Source organism: Rhinichthys klamathensis, unplaced genomic scaffold (assembly GCF_029890125.1).
Source record: "Rhinichthys klamathensis goyatoka isolate OS25496 unplaced genomic scaffold, OSU_Roscu_1.1 h1tg000147l_1, whole genome shotgun sequence".
NCBI lineage: Eukaryota > Metazoa > Chordata > Actinopteri > Cypriniformes > Leuciscidae > Rhinichthys > Rhinichthys klamathensis.
Genome location: NW_026606682.1, coordinates 820,555 through 834,930, shown reverse-complemented (window position 1 = coordinate 834,930; position 14,376 = coordinate 820,555). Strand labels below are relative to the sequence as shown.

Genomic DNA, 14,376 nt, shown 5'->3' with positions numbered 1-14,376 from the left:
AACTCTATATAGGTGAAAATGCATTATTTTTATTACAATGTAAACCAGTCTATTTTTTTAGGCATATGAAATTGCCTTTTATGTGCTTTCTAAAAACACCCACATAAGATGACTAATATGGCTAGGCTACTTGTACTCTGAGTTAAATTGTAAATTAAATTGATGATTTAGTTTTCTTAAATTGTATGTTGCTTCAGATAAAAGTGTGCAATTAGATAATAATAGCCTCTTACATTTAACACCCTTAACATAATATTCATGCATTCAGAAAAAGCATAACACGAAACATAATTCAGAGACAATGTTTTCTTTCAGGTATTGATTTATCCTCAAATGCCATCATACTCCTCACACAAGGCATCTTAAGCAAGTACTGTACATATAATAACATTCCCTGTTTAACAGACAAATCACAAGAGGAAATGTTTCTATGAAGCAAAAGACAGACGTAAATGACAGAAAGCTGCTCGCTTTAACTTTTGTGACAATGTGAACAGTAAGTGCACAGTAATCAATTCCCTTAACTTTAATTATAGAGCAAATATTAATTGTAAGACAGGATATTGAAAGAGGTCTGTCCGTTATCCAGAACCGATTTTCATTAAGAATTTCCTAAAACTCCCACCTTGAATGTGGCACTGATGCAGAATAATCCCAGTACTAATTGTAATGACCATGCATGTTCCCTTTAATTCAACAGCAGAATTATAATACAATGCCTTAGGTAATTACAGTTCCATCAAGGCATTTCGGTCTAATGGCTAAATGTCTGTCACAACATCATGCATTTAATTAAAGATTTCAAAGAAAATGATTTGAGAATAATTTAAAATATGATTATTAAACATGACACCATCATCACCATTAGACAGACAGCGCCACAGTAGGACTGTCCCAGAGAAAGTAAAGTGAGGCAGGGGCATGACAGGGATGAAACCATGTGACAGCTTCAGTGGACAATGTTTGTGAATGGGGAACAGAAAATGGAGGTCTTGTGAACCATTATGATTGGCTGGGATTGCAAGGGGGCGCGTCTAAGAGTCATTGACTGACATGCTCTCCACTTTGTTCTCTATATCAGCGTCACCGCCCTGTTTCTTCTTCTTCCCTCCTTCCTGCTGCTTCTTCTGCTTCTTGGTTGCCTCCAGTTCAATAGGGGCTGGCTTCACAAACTTGATCATTTCTGTTAAACCTGAGTAAAGAAACCATAATATTAAGATTGATTGGAGACACAATTGGTGACAACTTCTTATCAGAGGAAACGTAACCTACACACATTAAACAGCTATCTAAAGGTCCACTTATAGCTCACATATCCGGTTCTTTTGATTGAAAAACAGATGACAGCGTGCAATAGAGTTCTCTTTCGCCTCTTCTAGCGCTTGAATGGTTTAAAATCGCTTGAATGTGTAAATTGTCAAGAATAAACAAGTGCAAATTATATACTTTCACTCTATAATGGTCAAACTAAGCAATTCATCCGTGAATCACATGCGTGCTGAACCGTGTGTCCTGGTCCATACGGATCAACTACGATCCATTGCACTCCTACTTGTGAATCTGTTATTTTTTTGGAAAACAAAACATTCAATGCAACCAGTATTATCCGATTCCCAAAAAATGACTTGGTTCCTTGTAGTGAATTGCTTCTTTATAGTGAATCAAATGCAGTGTCACCAGTGGAACCAGTATCAGATCCAGAATCTGAAAAAATTCCATACGATTTCCAGCCTAATCTTTAACGACTAGTTTATGGCATCCCAAAACAAGTCTTTTCCATGCATGTAGAATAAGATTGAGGCAAACTTTTCTATAACCTATCCAGGTAAACAGATCCATACTCAGCAGTGCTCACCTGGAGGCATGAATGCCTTGAGAGGTTCTGGAACAATAATGCCTTCCTCTGTCTGGAAGTTCTCCAGGATAGCACACATAACGCGAGTGGTCGCGCACATGGTGGCATTTAGCATATGCACAAACTCAGCCTTTAAGACAACAGACACAACGGTCAATCAAACCAACCTCAAATGGTAAAAACAGATAACCCAGCATCATTCTTCAGAACAGTGGAGTAGAACTGTACCTTGTCCATCATTTTCTTAGTCTGACCGTAGCGAATACGCAAGCGGCGAGCCTGGTAATCTGTGCAGTTTGAGCATGACACAAGCTCTCTAAAAGCCTGGGAGCCGGGGAACCAAGCCTCTAAATCCAGCTTTTTACTAGCAGCGTGGTTCAAAGCACCTGTGAAACAAAAGCAAACAATTCATTTGAAGATTTTTTTTTACAGGAAGCTGATAAAAACTTTCAAGATTTTCCAACAAATAGTGGCTTATTAGTTCCATTGGTGCTTTCAATGGAAAAACTGGACAATGGGAACTAACCCGACACAATGTTGACGATGCGGTAGGGGATTCCTAACGACTTATAAAATTCTTCAGCTGTTCCAATCATCTCATCAAACATCTCCCAGGACTTGCCGTCATGAGGAGAGGCGTACACAAACTGCTCGATCTGGAAACCATTGGAAAGAGTTTGTATTCAGAGCGGTTGTGATTTCATACTTAAACAAGATTCTTTTAAATAATACCAGAATTTTCTTCAAGATCTTTACTTACTGCAAAATTTGATAGAGGTCTATTCCTTAATATGAAATAATAGTCATCTAAAATTAATATTCCACTGTTCACACATTATTTTCATGATAGAATTGCCCGGACCTTCTCAAACTGATGGACCCTGAAGATCCCGCGCGTGTCTCTGCCGTGAGAGCCCACTTCCTGTCTGAAGCAGGTGGAGAAGCCGGCATAGCGGATGGGGAGATCCTCTGGCTTCAGCCATTCATCTCTCAGGAAAGCTGCTATTGGCTGCTCCGATGTGGCAATCAAATACTTTTCGTCTACTGAACTGTCGTCAGACTTCTCGCTCCCCTTCCCGATCACCTAAACAAACACATTACATTAAATGCGTTATTTCTGTAATTCAGCTAATTGAACCTGATTCTAAGCTACAGATTATGTGTTGCAGTATTGTTGTCAAGGAATGTCAATTTAAGATCACACCCAGTATAAAGTAGGCAGTGCAGGGCAATCACACATCCAACACACCCAAACACACACATACGCCACTTTAAAGTAAATGGCTACTTACAAAGGAGGAAAGGAAGAGGAGAAGAGGTGGATGAAAAAAAGGAGAGCAGGAAGTGGTATAGGGGAGGTAGATGAAAACAGAGGGGGAGGAGGGCCCCTGGTTTCCCGTATTTTTTTTTTTTTTTGATAGTTGGAAACGGTGTAATTTATAATAGTTGGAAACGGTGTGTGTGCAATATGTTTATTATAGTTTGCTTTACAGTAAGTTCAATACTCTAATAAAAAGGAGTAGTTTTAGTAGTAGTTCAAAGAGCACATCTGTTCAATAATCACAATGCACACATATTTTTTGTCAACACCGTTAGTTTTTCATCAAGACCGTCAGATCTTCATCAAGACCGTCAGATCTTCATCAAGACCGTCAGATCTTCATCAACACCGTCAGATCTTCATCAACAGCGTTGGATGTATGTTTTTTTTTTTTTTTTTGGGGGGGGGGGGAAATGTTCTTCCTTTAGTTTATGTTGTTTTTGTAATAAGGGACCATCTGATCTACATCTTCTCATGTTTTATTTATTTAAGGAATTTGTTTTTACAATATTGAAATTAAAATCAAAGTTTGAAAATGCAAATATTTAGAAATCTGAGTTTTCAGAATAGTGTGAAATCACAACTTAAATTTATATATTGTATTTTTTTTAAATATCAGAGTAACTAAACACTATTACAATATACTTTAGAAATTTAGATTCTTGCTGGATTGGAAGAATTAAAATTGTATACTTTTTAGTGTGTCTGACGGAGTTGACACAAATCCAGTTCTAAAGGGAAACATATTTATTTGTTAAAAATGTGTTTTTATTTAGAACCTGTTCCTTTACATGGTTAAATAGCTAAGACCTTTCTTTGCAGAAACAAACAACTCTAATTGATATAGTGTGTATTTTTTTTAAAGTTTTTTAAAACGTGTTTTGTCCCGACTCTCAAGAATCAGTGATATATATATATATATATATTTATTTATTTATTTATATTACACACACATTAGTATATACATATATATATAATATATAATAATATATATTATAATATACAAATATACACATTAGTATATACATTTTAATACATCAAAAGGTTCAAATAAAGTATTAAGCAATAGATATAGGACAAACCTTATAGAGCTCATCATCAAACTGGCTGAGCTGAGCGACCTCCTGCATGACTTCTTTCCTCATGAAGAAGGGTGTGTACAGCAGGTTGTAGTTCTTGCTGTACAGGATCCGCAGTGCATAGTTAATTAAAGCCTGCTCCAAGAAAACTAAAGGCCCCTGAAATACAATACACCATACAATTTTAAAGTGCTTTTTGGCATGTTTCTTTTGAAGAACTGACATGAGAACGGGGGTAAATATTGTGCAACAAGGCAAAATGGTTACCACATCCTCAGTACTGAAATGTTCAGAAGTGGTTTACACAAAAACAATGCCGTTGTCCTTCAGTTCCCTTCCTTGCACAGTTTGACAATAAATAATTTTAGGTTAAAGGGCAACCAACCTTTAGGAAGTATCCTCTGCTTCCAGCCACGATGGCTCCTTTTTCCCCTTCGTATCCATCCACCATGACAACCAGGTCCACGTGAGAGTACTTCTTCTGCACTGTGCAGTCACCCCAGGTGCGTTCCACCTTATTATCAGCATCCTGAGAAAGAGAAACAACATTTTACCTTAGTCTCCAGTTGAATAAGTTAAGCAACAACATATGCTACATTATACACTGCCTGGCCAATAAACAAGTGACCACCTGGATTTAACCAAGCAAATAGAAAAGAGCCTTCCATAGGATAATTACTGCAATGATCAATTTGCTTCAGCTGGTAACAAGTTATTTAATCCTAACTGATGCAGTGAGCAGCTTCTCATTTAAAAAAAAAAAAAAAAAATCAAGCATAAAGCAAAGAAAACTACTAAGGAGATTTCGGTAACTACTAAAATTGGGTTAAGAACTGTCCAGCACATTATTAGAACCTGGGAGGACAGTGGTGAACCATCATCTTTGAGGAAGAAATATGGTTGGACTTTTTTTAAATGATCATTATCAGAGATCACTTAAACGTTAGGTGAAATCAAATCGTAAAAAATCATCAGTAGAACACAGTCATGTTTAATAGTGAAACTAAGAGCATTTAAACACACACAATGTGGGACTAAACAGCTGTGTAGCCTTAAGAAAACCACTTATTAGTGAGGCGAATTGGGAAAAAAGCTTCAATTTGATAGGGAGCATAAAGATTGGACTATGGAACAATGGAAAAAGGTCAAATGGTCTGATGAGTCCAGATTTACCCTGTTCCAGAGTGATGGGCACATCGGGGTAAGAAGAGAGGTGGATGAAGATGCACCCATCACGCCTAATGCCTACCGTACAAGCCACTGGGGGCAGCGTTATGATCCGGGGTTGCTTCAGTTGGTCGGTCTAGGTTCAGCAACGTTATGTGCCCAAAAGATAAGGCCAGCTGACTATATGAACATACTGAATGACCAGGTTTTTCCATCAATGGATTTTTTGAATATGCATGGGCATATTCATCGGGATCAAATTGTGAAAGAGTGGTTCAGGGAGCATGAGACACACATTCACACATGAATTGGCTAGTAGAGTCCAGACCTTAAAGGGTTCATTGGATGCCCATTTTCCACAGGTTGGTATGATTCTTTAGGGTGTTCATGTAAAGTTCGTAATATACTTTGGTTAAAATTCCTCAATGTTTGTGTAAAACAACACCCTTTTTACCTCCTCAAAAACAGCTTTGTTCACCGTGACCTGTTTCAGTGCATGTCTCTTTAAATGATAATGAGCAACTGCTCACCCCACACCTCTCTTCCATGGGGGGTGTCGAATGGCTGAGGGCAGAAATATGCTAATACGGGACAGTCCGTCAGTGGTCGTGGGCGGAGCATGAGCATTATGACATCATAGTGCTCAGAAAATCCAAACGGCTTGATTATTGAGTGTTTAGACCAGGGTTCCTCAAACTCGGTCCTGGAGGGCCACTGTCCTGCAGAGTTTAGCTCCAACCCTGATCAAACACACCTGAGCAAGCTAACCAAGGTCTTCAGGATCACTAGAAACTCACAGGTAGGTGTGTTTGATCAGGGTTGGAGCTAAACTCTGCAGGACAGTGGCCCTCCAGGACAGAGTTTGAAGAACCCTGGTTTAGACTTTTTGAGGATTAAAAAAAAAAGGAGTGAATGGATTTTTTTGTATGGTGGTTGTGTCCACACTCTACACACTGCAAAGACACATTTATATGCAAACACCATATAAAAGTGAATTTTGCATCCGGTGCCCCCTTTAACCCCACTGAGAATCTTTGGGATGTGCTGGAGAAGATATAACGCTGCGAAGCGACAAGATGTAGGCGAGAAATGAATGCAACTTTGGATGGAAATAAATGTTTTTTCATTGCATGAGTTTATAGAAATGATGCCATGATGAATGCGTGCCGTAATTAAAGCAAAAAGCAGTCCAGCAAAATATTAGAGTGTGATTTTTATTTATTTTTTTGGCTAGGCAATGTATTTGGTTTGCAGGACCTGCCTAGTGTACTGTGTATATAAAAACACCCTGAAACTCACCTCATCGTTGCTGATGGGCACAGAGGGATGCAGGAGGTTTCCGATCTCTCTCAGGAACTCAAAGCGCTCCGCCTCCAGCTTTAGACGATCACTGTCTGTCTTCTGCACAGCCTCGTCCACCAGTAATCGCACCTTCTTAATCTGAGTCACCGTGAGGGGCTGCCAGAGACAGAATGCAGAATTAATGCTCACAGATGGGTTGTGGATCATTGTTTAATGGGTATATATATATTATGGGTATGTATATATAATATATATATATATATATATATATTAGGGTTGGGTACCATTCACATTTTGACCGGTACCTGAAATTCGGTGCTGGTACCCAATGGTACCTTTTTTCGGTAATTTAGTCTGTGGCATTCATTCACACAGAGACACAAAGAACATGCAGGATTCGTATTTAAATAGTCTTACTCTCGCGCCCAGATGCGTTCTCAGGTACTGAAATTTGGCACCAACTACTTTAATGGGAATCGGTACTCGGTAGTACTGACGTAATTCGGTCTGTGCCATTAAAAGTACTGAGTTCGGAACCCAACTCTAATATATGTCAACACTTCAGTCAAAATAAAATCTACAACAAATATTAGGCAGCAAAATATGTTGCCAACACAGGAATAATTTACAATTTAAATAAATACAAAATACATTCATATAGTATACAAAATATATATTAATACATGAATATTGTAATAATATTTCACAATATTACTGTTTTTATCGTAATTTTGTTGAAATCAATTCAACCTTGGTGAGCATAAGAGAATTCTTTCAAAAACTTTAAAAACTTGTGACTGATAGTGTATAATATATATTTTATACACTATATAAAATATATACACTACCGTTCAAAAGTTTTAGATCGATAAGATTTTCTCATGTTTTAAAAAGAAGTCTCTTCTGCTCACCAAGGCTGCATTTATTTGATATTAAATATTTTGATTTAATAATTATTTGATATAAATATTTTTTTTAAAAGTTAAAATATATTCTATTTGAATATATTTTCAAATGTAATTTATTCCTGTGATCAAAGCTGAATTTTCAGCATCATTACTCCAGTCTTCAGTGTCACATGATCCTTCAGAATTTGCTGCTCAAGAAAAATTCTTATTATTATCAATGACTACGTTTACAAGTAGCCAATAACCAGTTCAAAACCGTAATATTAGCAATAACCCGGTTGGGCACGGGCATGTAAACACCGGCAAAAACCACGAATATGCTCATTTTCCGGTTTGTAAAAACCCGAATATGATCCCTGGGTTACCCCTTTTCTAACCCGAATATTTGGTCATGTAAACGCGTATCGGCATATCCCCATCAAAAGGAACATTGATTTGTGTTCTGCGCATGTTCTATTCGCAAGGAATCTTGGTCTTTTGAGTAGAGGAACTTCTTGTATGCGCCGTCTGGCTCTCTCTGCTCACTCATGTAAACGGCTTATTCCGAATGTTTCAGAAACCCGAATAGTGACCTTAACCCGACCATAACCCGAATATTGACAGCTTGTAAACGTAGTCAATGTTGAGAACAGTTGTGTACAATTTGTTTTCAGGATTCTTTGATGAACAAAGTTCAGAAGGACAGGATTTATCTGAAATAGAAATCTTTTGTAACATTATAAATGTCTTTAATGTAACTTTTGATCAATTTCATGCATCTTTGCTGAATAAAAGTATTAATTTCTTTGATTTCTTTAAAAAACAAATCTCACTGACCCCAAACTTCTGAACGGTAGTGAATAATGTTACAAAAGCTTTCTATTTCAGATAAATGCTGTTCTTTTTAACTTTCTGTTCATCAAAGAATCCTGAAAAAAAAAATTCAACACTGAATGATTTCTTGAATAATAATAAATGTTTCTTGAGCAGCAAATCAGCATATTAGAATGATTTCACAAAGGATAATGAGACACTGAAGACTAGAGTTATGATGCTGAAAATTCAGCATTTCAAATATATTCAAAAACTTTTAAATTGTAAAAAATTTTTTTACAATATTACAGTTTTTACTGTTTTTTGGATCAAATAAATGCAACCTTGGTGAGCAGAAGAGACTGCTTTTGAAAACATGAAAAAATCTTACTGATCTAAAACTTTTGAACAGTAGTGTATATTCACTTAGGCCATCCTTAAAAATATTTTGGTTTGCAGTAACAGCAAAAAAAAAAAAAAAAAAAAAAAGGGTCTGTATAGGTCTATATTTTTTTTTTCAAGATTCAATGTAAAAAAAAAAGGATAATTTTGGTCATGGTGATTACGTCAGTATGAATTTAAACAAATTTGCATATCGTGACGTCACTGACGGGGTCTTCAACCCGTGCCTTCGGGCGCACCATTGCGAACCTCATTCTGATACAGGTTATAGACCACAAACAATTTGAAATCTTTGTAAAAAAAAACATATTTATTGCATTAATTCCAGCTGCATTCATTTGGGAAAAAAAAAGGCAAAAAAAAAAAAAAAAAAAAAAAAAGGAGCCACTAGATTTCAATGAAAGTGGATTTTCAGAGGGAAACAAATAAATTAAAATGACTAATCTCACCAGCGCCGCGCCGACCAATAAAACAGCGCGTTTGGCACCATTCGTTTACATTTGACCCATACTGTTACAAGCCCCCTTTCTGGTCTAGGGGCAGGAAAGGAGGGTAACAAAAAGTTGCAGGGAGAGAGTGAGAGATTTGACCCATAAACATCTGCTATTATTAACGGAAATCAGTGAGGTCAAATGGCTAGGCGCATTGTAGGAAACTATAGGCCGATTGAGTTGTCCTAACATATCATGGAATGGTCGATTTTCTTTTGTGCAATTTAGTACATTTCGGTATGGGATGTGCTGTTTTATTGGTCAGCGCGGTGCTGGTGAGATTAGTTTGCGCCGCTCTGACCATTGGCTGGCGCAAGCAAACACTTCTCCTGCGCTGTCGAGTCTGTCGCGACTCGCGCGGCTCGGTCCATTGAGCCACGCAGATTACAAGTCAGCGCAGCGCGAACTCTGTAACACACCGCGCCGTTTCATCCCCCTTTCCGTGTGTTTGGCTTCCCACACTTATGTGTGTTTGTTTGTCAGAGCCTGCAGTTGCTGTATGACGAGCGTTCACGGTGGGCATATCGTGACGAGCTGGACGCGCTCCAAGAAAAGGCCGTTAACATCGATTCCCTATTCCCTATTTGACCATTAAGAATTTCGAACAATGAGCGACTAAATGTAGGCTCATACAGACGTATTTCACAAGCAGCCGCGCCGCAGCCATCATCACCGAGCGCGAACCATTGACAGTGAATGAAATCATAATAGATGACGCCACGGGTTTTTATTTAAAAGAAAGAACGTAGCCTACGCAATTTATATTCACAATACTTACTATAATAAATTTATATTATTTTATTGCATTTGTATTAGTTGTTTGAAGAGTAAAAAAAAATCGGTCGGTCTTAATGCAAGTTTACAACCGGCAAGTCAGTCGGACTAAAAGAAAAAAAAAAAAAAAAATTGGGTCGGTCGGGTTACGGCAAACAAGAATATTTTTAAGGATGGCCTTATTATACAATAATTATGTGAATTAAACATTATAGCTTGACTCACTGATAATGTTTCTCCAGCGAGGGCTTCCAGATTCTGAGCCTCTTCTGGAAGAGTGTCATCGTCACCAACTGGCTCTTTCTTCTGCAAAAACATCATACGACCAGCAAGCAGAATATAATTATTACTCAATGATAACAGATCAAAACAAATATATGACAGCTGCTTTACGTACCTTCATCTTTTCACCGATGGCTTTGCTGCACAGATTCTTGGCCTTGTTTAGGTTATCCGCCGTGAAGCGACCTGGAGGCATAAAAAAAGAAATATTTCTAACACAAATGCATATACCTGATATACTGGCAAGTGGTATCATCCTGTTTTATAAATGATGCTAAAATCTGAAATCACCGGGAGAAGAAAATATATATCTTTGGATGAGGAATTAGAACTAAGGAAATGTGTACTGCATTCAAGCAAGAAAGTAAATGTGAAATTAAGCTACAAGCAATGACAACTGAATTGAATTTTATCTTTTCAGTAGTTGTATTTCTCGTAATATTATGAATCCGGCACCAACTAATAAAAATCACACTTTTACAATTACAATACATTGTATCAGCATATTTTCACAGTACTAGAATAAGGAATACAATCCAATATATTGCAATAAAGTAATTTTATTTAATCCAACAAGATGAAACTTAAATGAATATTAGAAATGTTGCCTTGACAACTAACTGAAATAAAATAATTTTAAAAAGAAAATGTTAATATAAAAGCTAATTCAAAATATTAAAGATACTATAATAATATAAAAACAATATAAAAATAACACCAAATGCAGCATAAATTAAAGATGATGGTGATTTCATATTTTGCGAATAAAAATATTTTAAAATAGAAAAATTATTTCTTTATTTTACAATAATGAGTATTTGAAAGGGGGGGGTTGAGTTATTAACTCAACATCAAGCCATCCTAGGTGTATGACTTTCTTCTTTCAGCTGAACACAATCAGAGTTTTTATTAAAGTGTAAATTGCAGGTAAAATTTTTCACGAAGATAAAACAATGTGCTTCCTAAACATAAAGATAAAATCCGTCCACCATTGTTTTTTATGTTTTTTATACCGAAATGGTGAATATAATATGAAAAGTTGGTACGTTTTACAGTGGTTTTAAGCACGCCCCCTCCCTTCCACTAGGCTGGGCGTGACGTCATAACAGGTACTCCAAGCTTTTACTGTCTATGCTCCAAGCTAGAGTTACGTTATATTGGAGACCTAGCTAGCAAAAAATGGTTAACTATTGTGTTTGTGCAGGATGTACGAATACATCAAAACCGGGGGAGAGGCTCCACAAGTTCCCCAAGGACAAACGGCTGATTCGTGCCTGTAAGTGTTAGCATAACTTACCCGAGGTAGAGCTTAGATCGGGGCAAAAAAAATAAAGGAAGACCCTACCCGAGCCCGCTGTGTCCGAGCCCCGGCCCGGCCCATTAACTGTAATTATGAGCCCGAGCCCGGTTTAAACCCCACTATTTTTTAATACGTGGGTCGTTATAACTGACGTTCTCAACTACTTTCTATAATACTTTCTGCCGCCCGCAACATGTATGTTTTGTCCTGCTCCTGCCCGCAAAAAGACTTTTTTCTGTACCTCAAAATACTTTCAAGTTAGCCTACGTGTCGCCACCATACACATCAGAATAAATGCTCCTGATAAATTATTTGTTATAAAGCATTAACACACAAACCACTGTTATAACATAAAAACAAGCAGCTACTGCGTGCATGGTTTGGCATGCCTGATGCACGCTCACATAATAATTCCTAAAAAGCTGACATCAGTTCATTGCGATCTCACACATCTGTTATTGTCAATGAAGCTTTCATAATATATACACTATGTTTGTTATAATTAGAGGATTTGCCAGCATACAGAATTCAGCACTGAACAAAAAGTCAGTTTTGGGCGGTGAGGGGAGTCTATTGTAAATGCTTCTGATTGGCCGTTATTGCGTTCAAGAAATCAACACATATGTCTGTGATTGGCTACAACGCTCAACGCTGCAGACATGTTAGAAATAGAAACTCTGCCTGTAAATCGTTTCTATTTTGTTTCAGTTGTTATTGTTGCTTTTCTGCAACAGATGAATAAAAGTGTATTAGTTTTTATGTTTTATTCATAGATATGTCTAGTTTGCGGGAGTCCCGCGAATCGTTTTATTCTCCCTCAACTGGCACACACAGAGTGAGTGCATTACCGCCCGCGCTCCCTCTTATGACGTCATCACCCAGTTACTGTAGAAAACATGCTACCTTTGAAGAAACCCCAATAAATTTTATTTTAACGCATTTTAAGACAGAAATTTTTAAATGTATACATATTAAGCACTTTAATTTACACATTAATTGGTTGTGGTGGTTAACCTGCAATTTACACTTTAATTAATATCCTGGCTCTTCTCAGATTTTTAATGGCATTGAATATTGAGTTTTTGAAGCTCCAAAAAGCGCATCCATCCATCATAAAAGTAATCCATACGACTACAGTGGGTTAAAAATGCCTTATGAAGCAATCCGTTTTTGTAAGAAAAATATCCATATTTATAACTTTATAAATTATATATCACTGGCTTTCGGCAACGGCCGTACGCATGTACACAAAAACCCATTGATTCGCTTCAAAAGGCATTTATTACCCCACTGGAGTCATATGGTTCACTTTTATGATGGATGGATGCATTTTTTGGAGCTAATTTACGGGATAATTTTCATTTTTGGGTGAACTATCCCTTTAAGTCGGCATGAGACTGAAGTTTCGATAGTATTTTCTTCCCTACTGTGACGTATGTACGAGTGAAACGGCTTCTTGACAAGAGAAAATGTAGGGTTGATTTGGGGTTTTTTATGTACTTGATTTTGTTCATCGGGAATTGATTGAATCCTTGGATGGTTGTGGGTTGCTATTGGTCAATCTCATGTGAGTGACAGGTTGTCCCGCCCTCACGCCAGTAAACGCATCATCAGAGAAGAGAAGGGATGTCGCTGCAAGTGGGAGGGGAATTTATTTTGATTAAAGATTAGGAGAGAGCAGATTAATTTTGAAACAATAATGTGCACGGATAAATAATTTGTAATAAATACTGCAATAAAGAAAATAAGAATTGTCCATTTTTATTTCATGGTGACTTTAAAACAACCTTTAAAGACTTTAAAGTCTTTAGTCCTGATTCATATGGTGAACACACCAAGCTTAAATATATTAATAGTGAGACTTTTGGATGGATTTAAAGGAAGAGGGAATTAAATTGCCAAACTGTTATTCCTAATATTTTCACTCCATGATGAAAGAACAGTCTGGCACACAACATCACTGACAGTCAGCAGCTCCTCCTCTGTATTCACTCTGACAGAGATTGCATCAGATACAGCCGGGTGATGCTGCGACAGGTTTAACCAATGTATACTCATACCTCTCATCCCCGAATAACACCTGATATAAACGTATATTCGGCTAAATAACAGAAACAAGTTTTATTAACTGAAGTAAACAATGTTAATCACACTATGACAGGCGGGTTAAGTATTAGCGTCAATGCTACATGCTACTCCAGTAAACCGGTATTGCGGGTTCTGCACGTTTCCACGCATTTTATATTAACTTTATTATGTGGTATAGCACAGTCAGTGTGTGTTTCCTATCTTAAAGTCTTAAAGTTGATTTACACATCTGTAATACGTGTCACAAACTGTTCTCATTCACAGGCTGCCATGTGTTTCGTTAGCTGTAGCGTTAGCCGATACTCACATTTCCTCCATTCTGTATCCGTCTCGACCAGTTTATCCACCAGAGACACATCCTTGAACCGTTTCCTCTGGGTTTCCCGCACGATTTCAGGATCGCCGCCTTTGTCGGTGCGAAACAGGTCTAAATCGAGCACCATGATGCCTGTGGACGCGGTGTGCAGTGCGGATGAATGAGGGAAAGGAATATGGAGAAATATGGAGGGGAGGCGCTAGAGAGCCTGCTGCTATGCATATTCATTACTCATACTCAGCTCTGGCGAAGTACAGAATCATACTATTACTTTAAATCGACGGAGTCACGCGTAAGCT

The 14,376-nt window shown here is 37.5% G+C and overlaps 1 protein-coding gene across 1 annotated transcript; it reads right to left on the bottom strand.

Moving 5' to 3' along the window:
- Positions 1–808: 808 nt before the first annotated feature.
- Positions 809–14,267, bottom strand: sars1 (seryl-tRNA synthetase 1). Its single transcript, XM_056257926.1, has 11 exons — positions 14,069–14,267; positions 10,489–10,559; positions 10,317–10,397; positions 6,722–6,880; positions 4,641–4,784; positions 4,259–4,414; positions 2,718–2,939; positions 2,382–2,511; positions 2,084–2,241; positions 1,856–1,985; positions 809–1,192 (listed from the first exon to the last, which is right to left on the bottom strand). Exons 1-11 carry the CDS (start codon positions 14,202–14,204, stop codon positions 1,035–1,037), a joined length of 1,545 nt encoding a protein of 514 aa, XP_056113901.1. The 5' UTR covers positions 14,205–14,267; the 3' UTR covers positions 809–1,034.
- Between the last annotated feature and the right edge of the window lie 109 nt (positions 14,268–14,376).

Coding starts and splice junctions, on each gene's coding strand:
- sars1 (XM_056257926.1), bottom strand. CDS start 14,204: ATGGTGCTCGATTTAGACCTGTTTCGCACCGACAAAGGCGGCGATCCT. Junction 10,560..14,068: donor GGATACAGAATGGAGGAAAT/GTGAGTATCGGC, acceptor TTATGCCTCCAG/GTCGCTTCACGGCGGATAAC. Junction 2,242..2,381: donor CATCGTCAACATTGTGTCGG/GTTAGTTCCCAT, acceptor TTTGTTTCACAG/GTGCTTTGAACCACGCTGCT.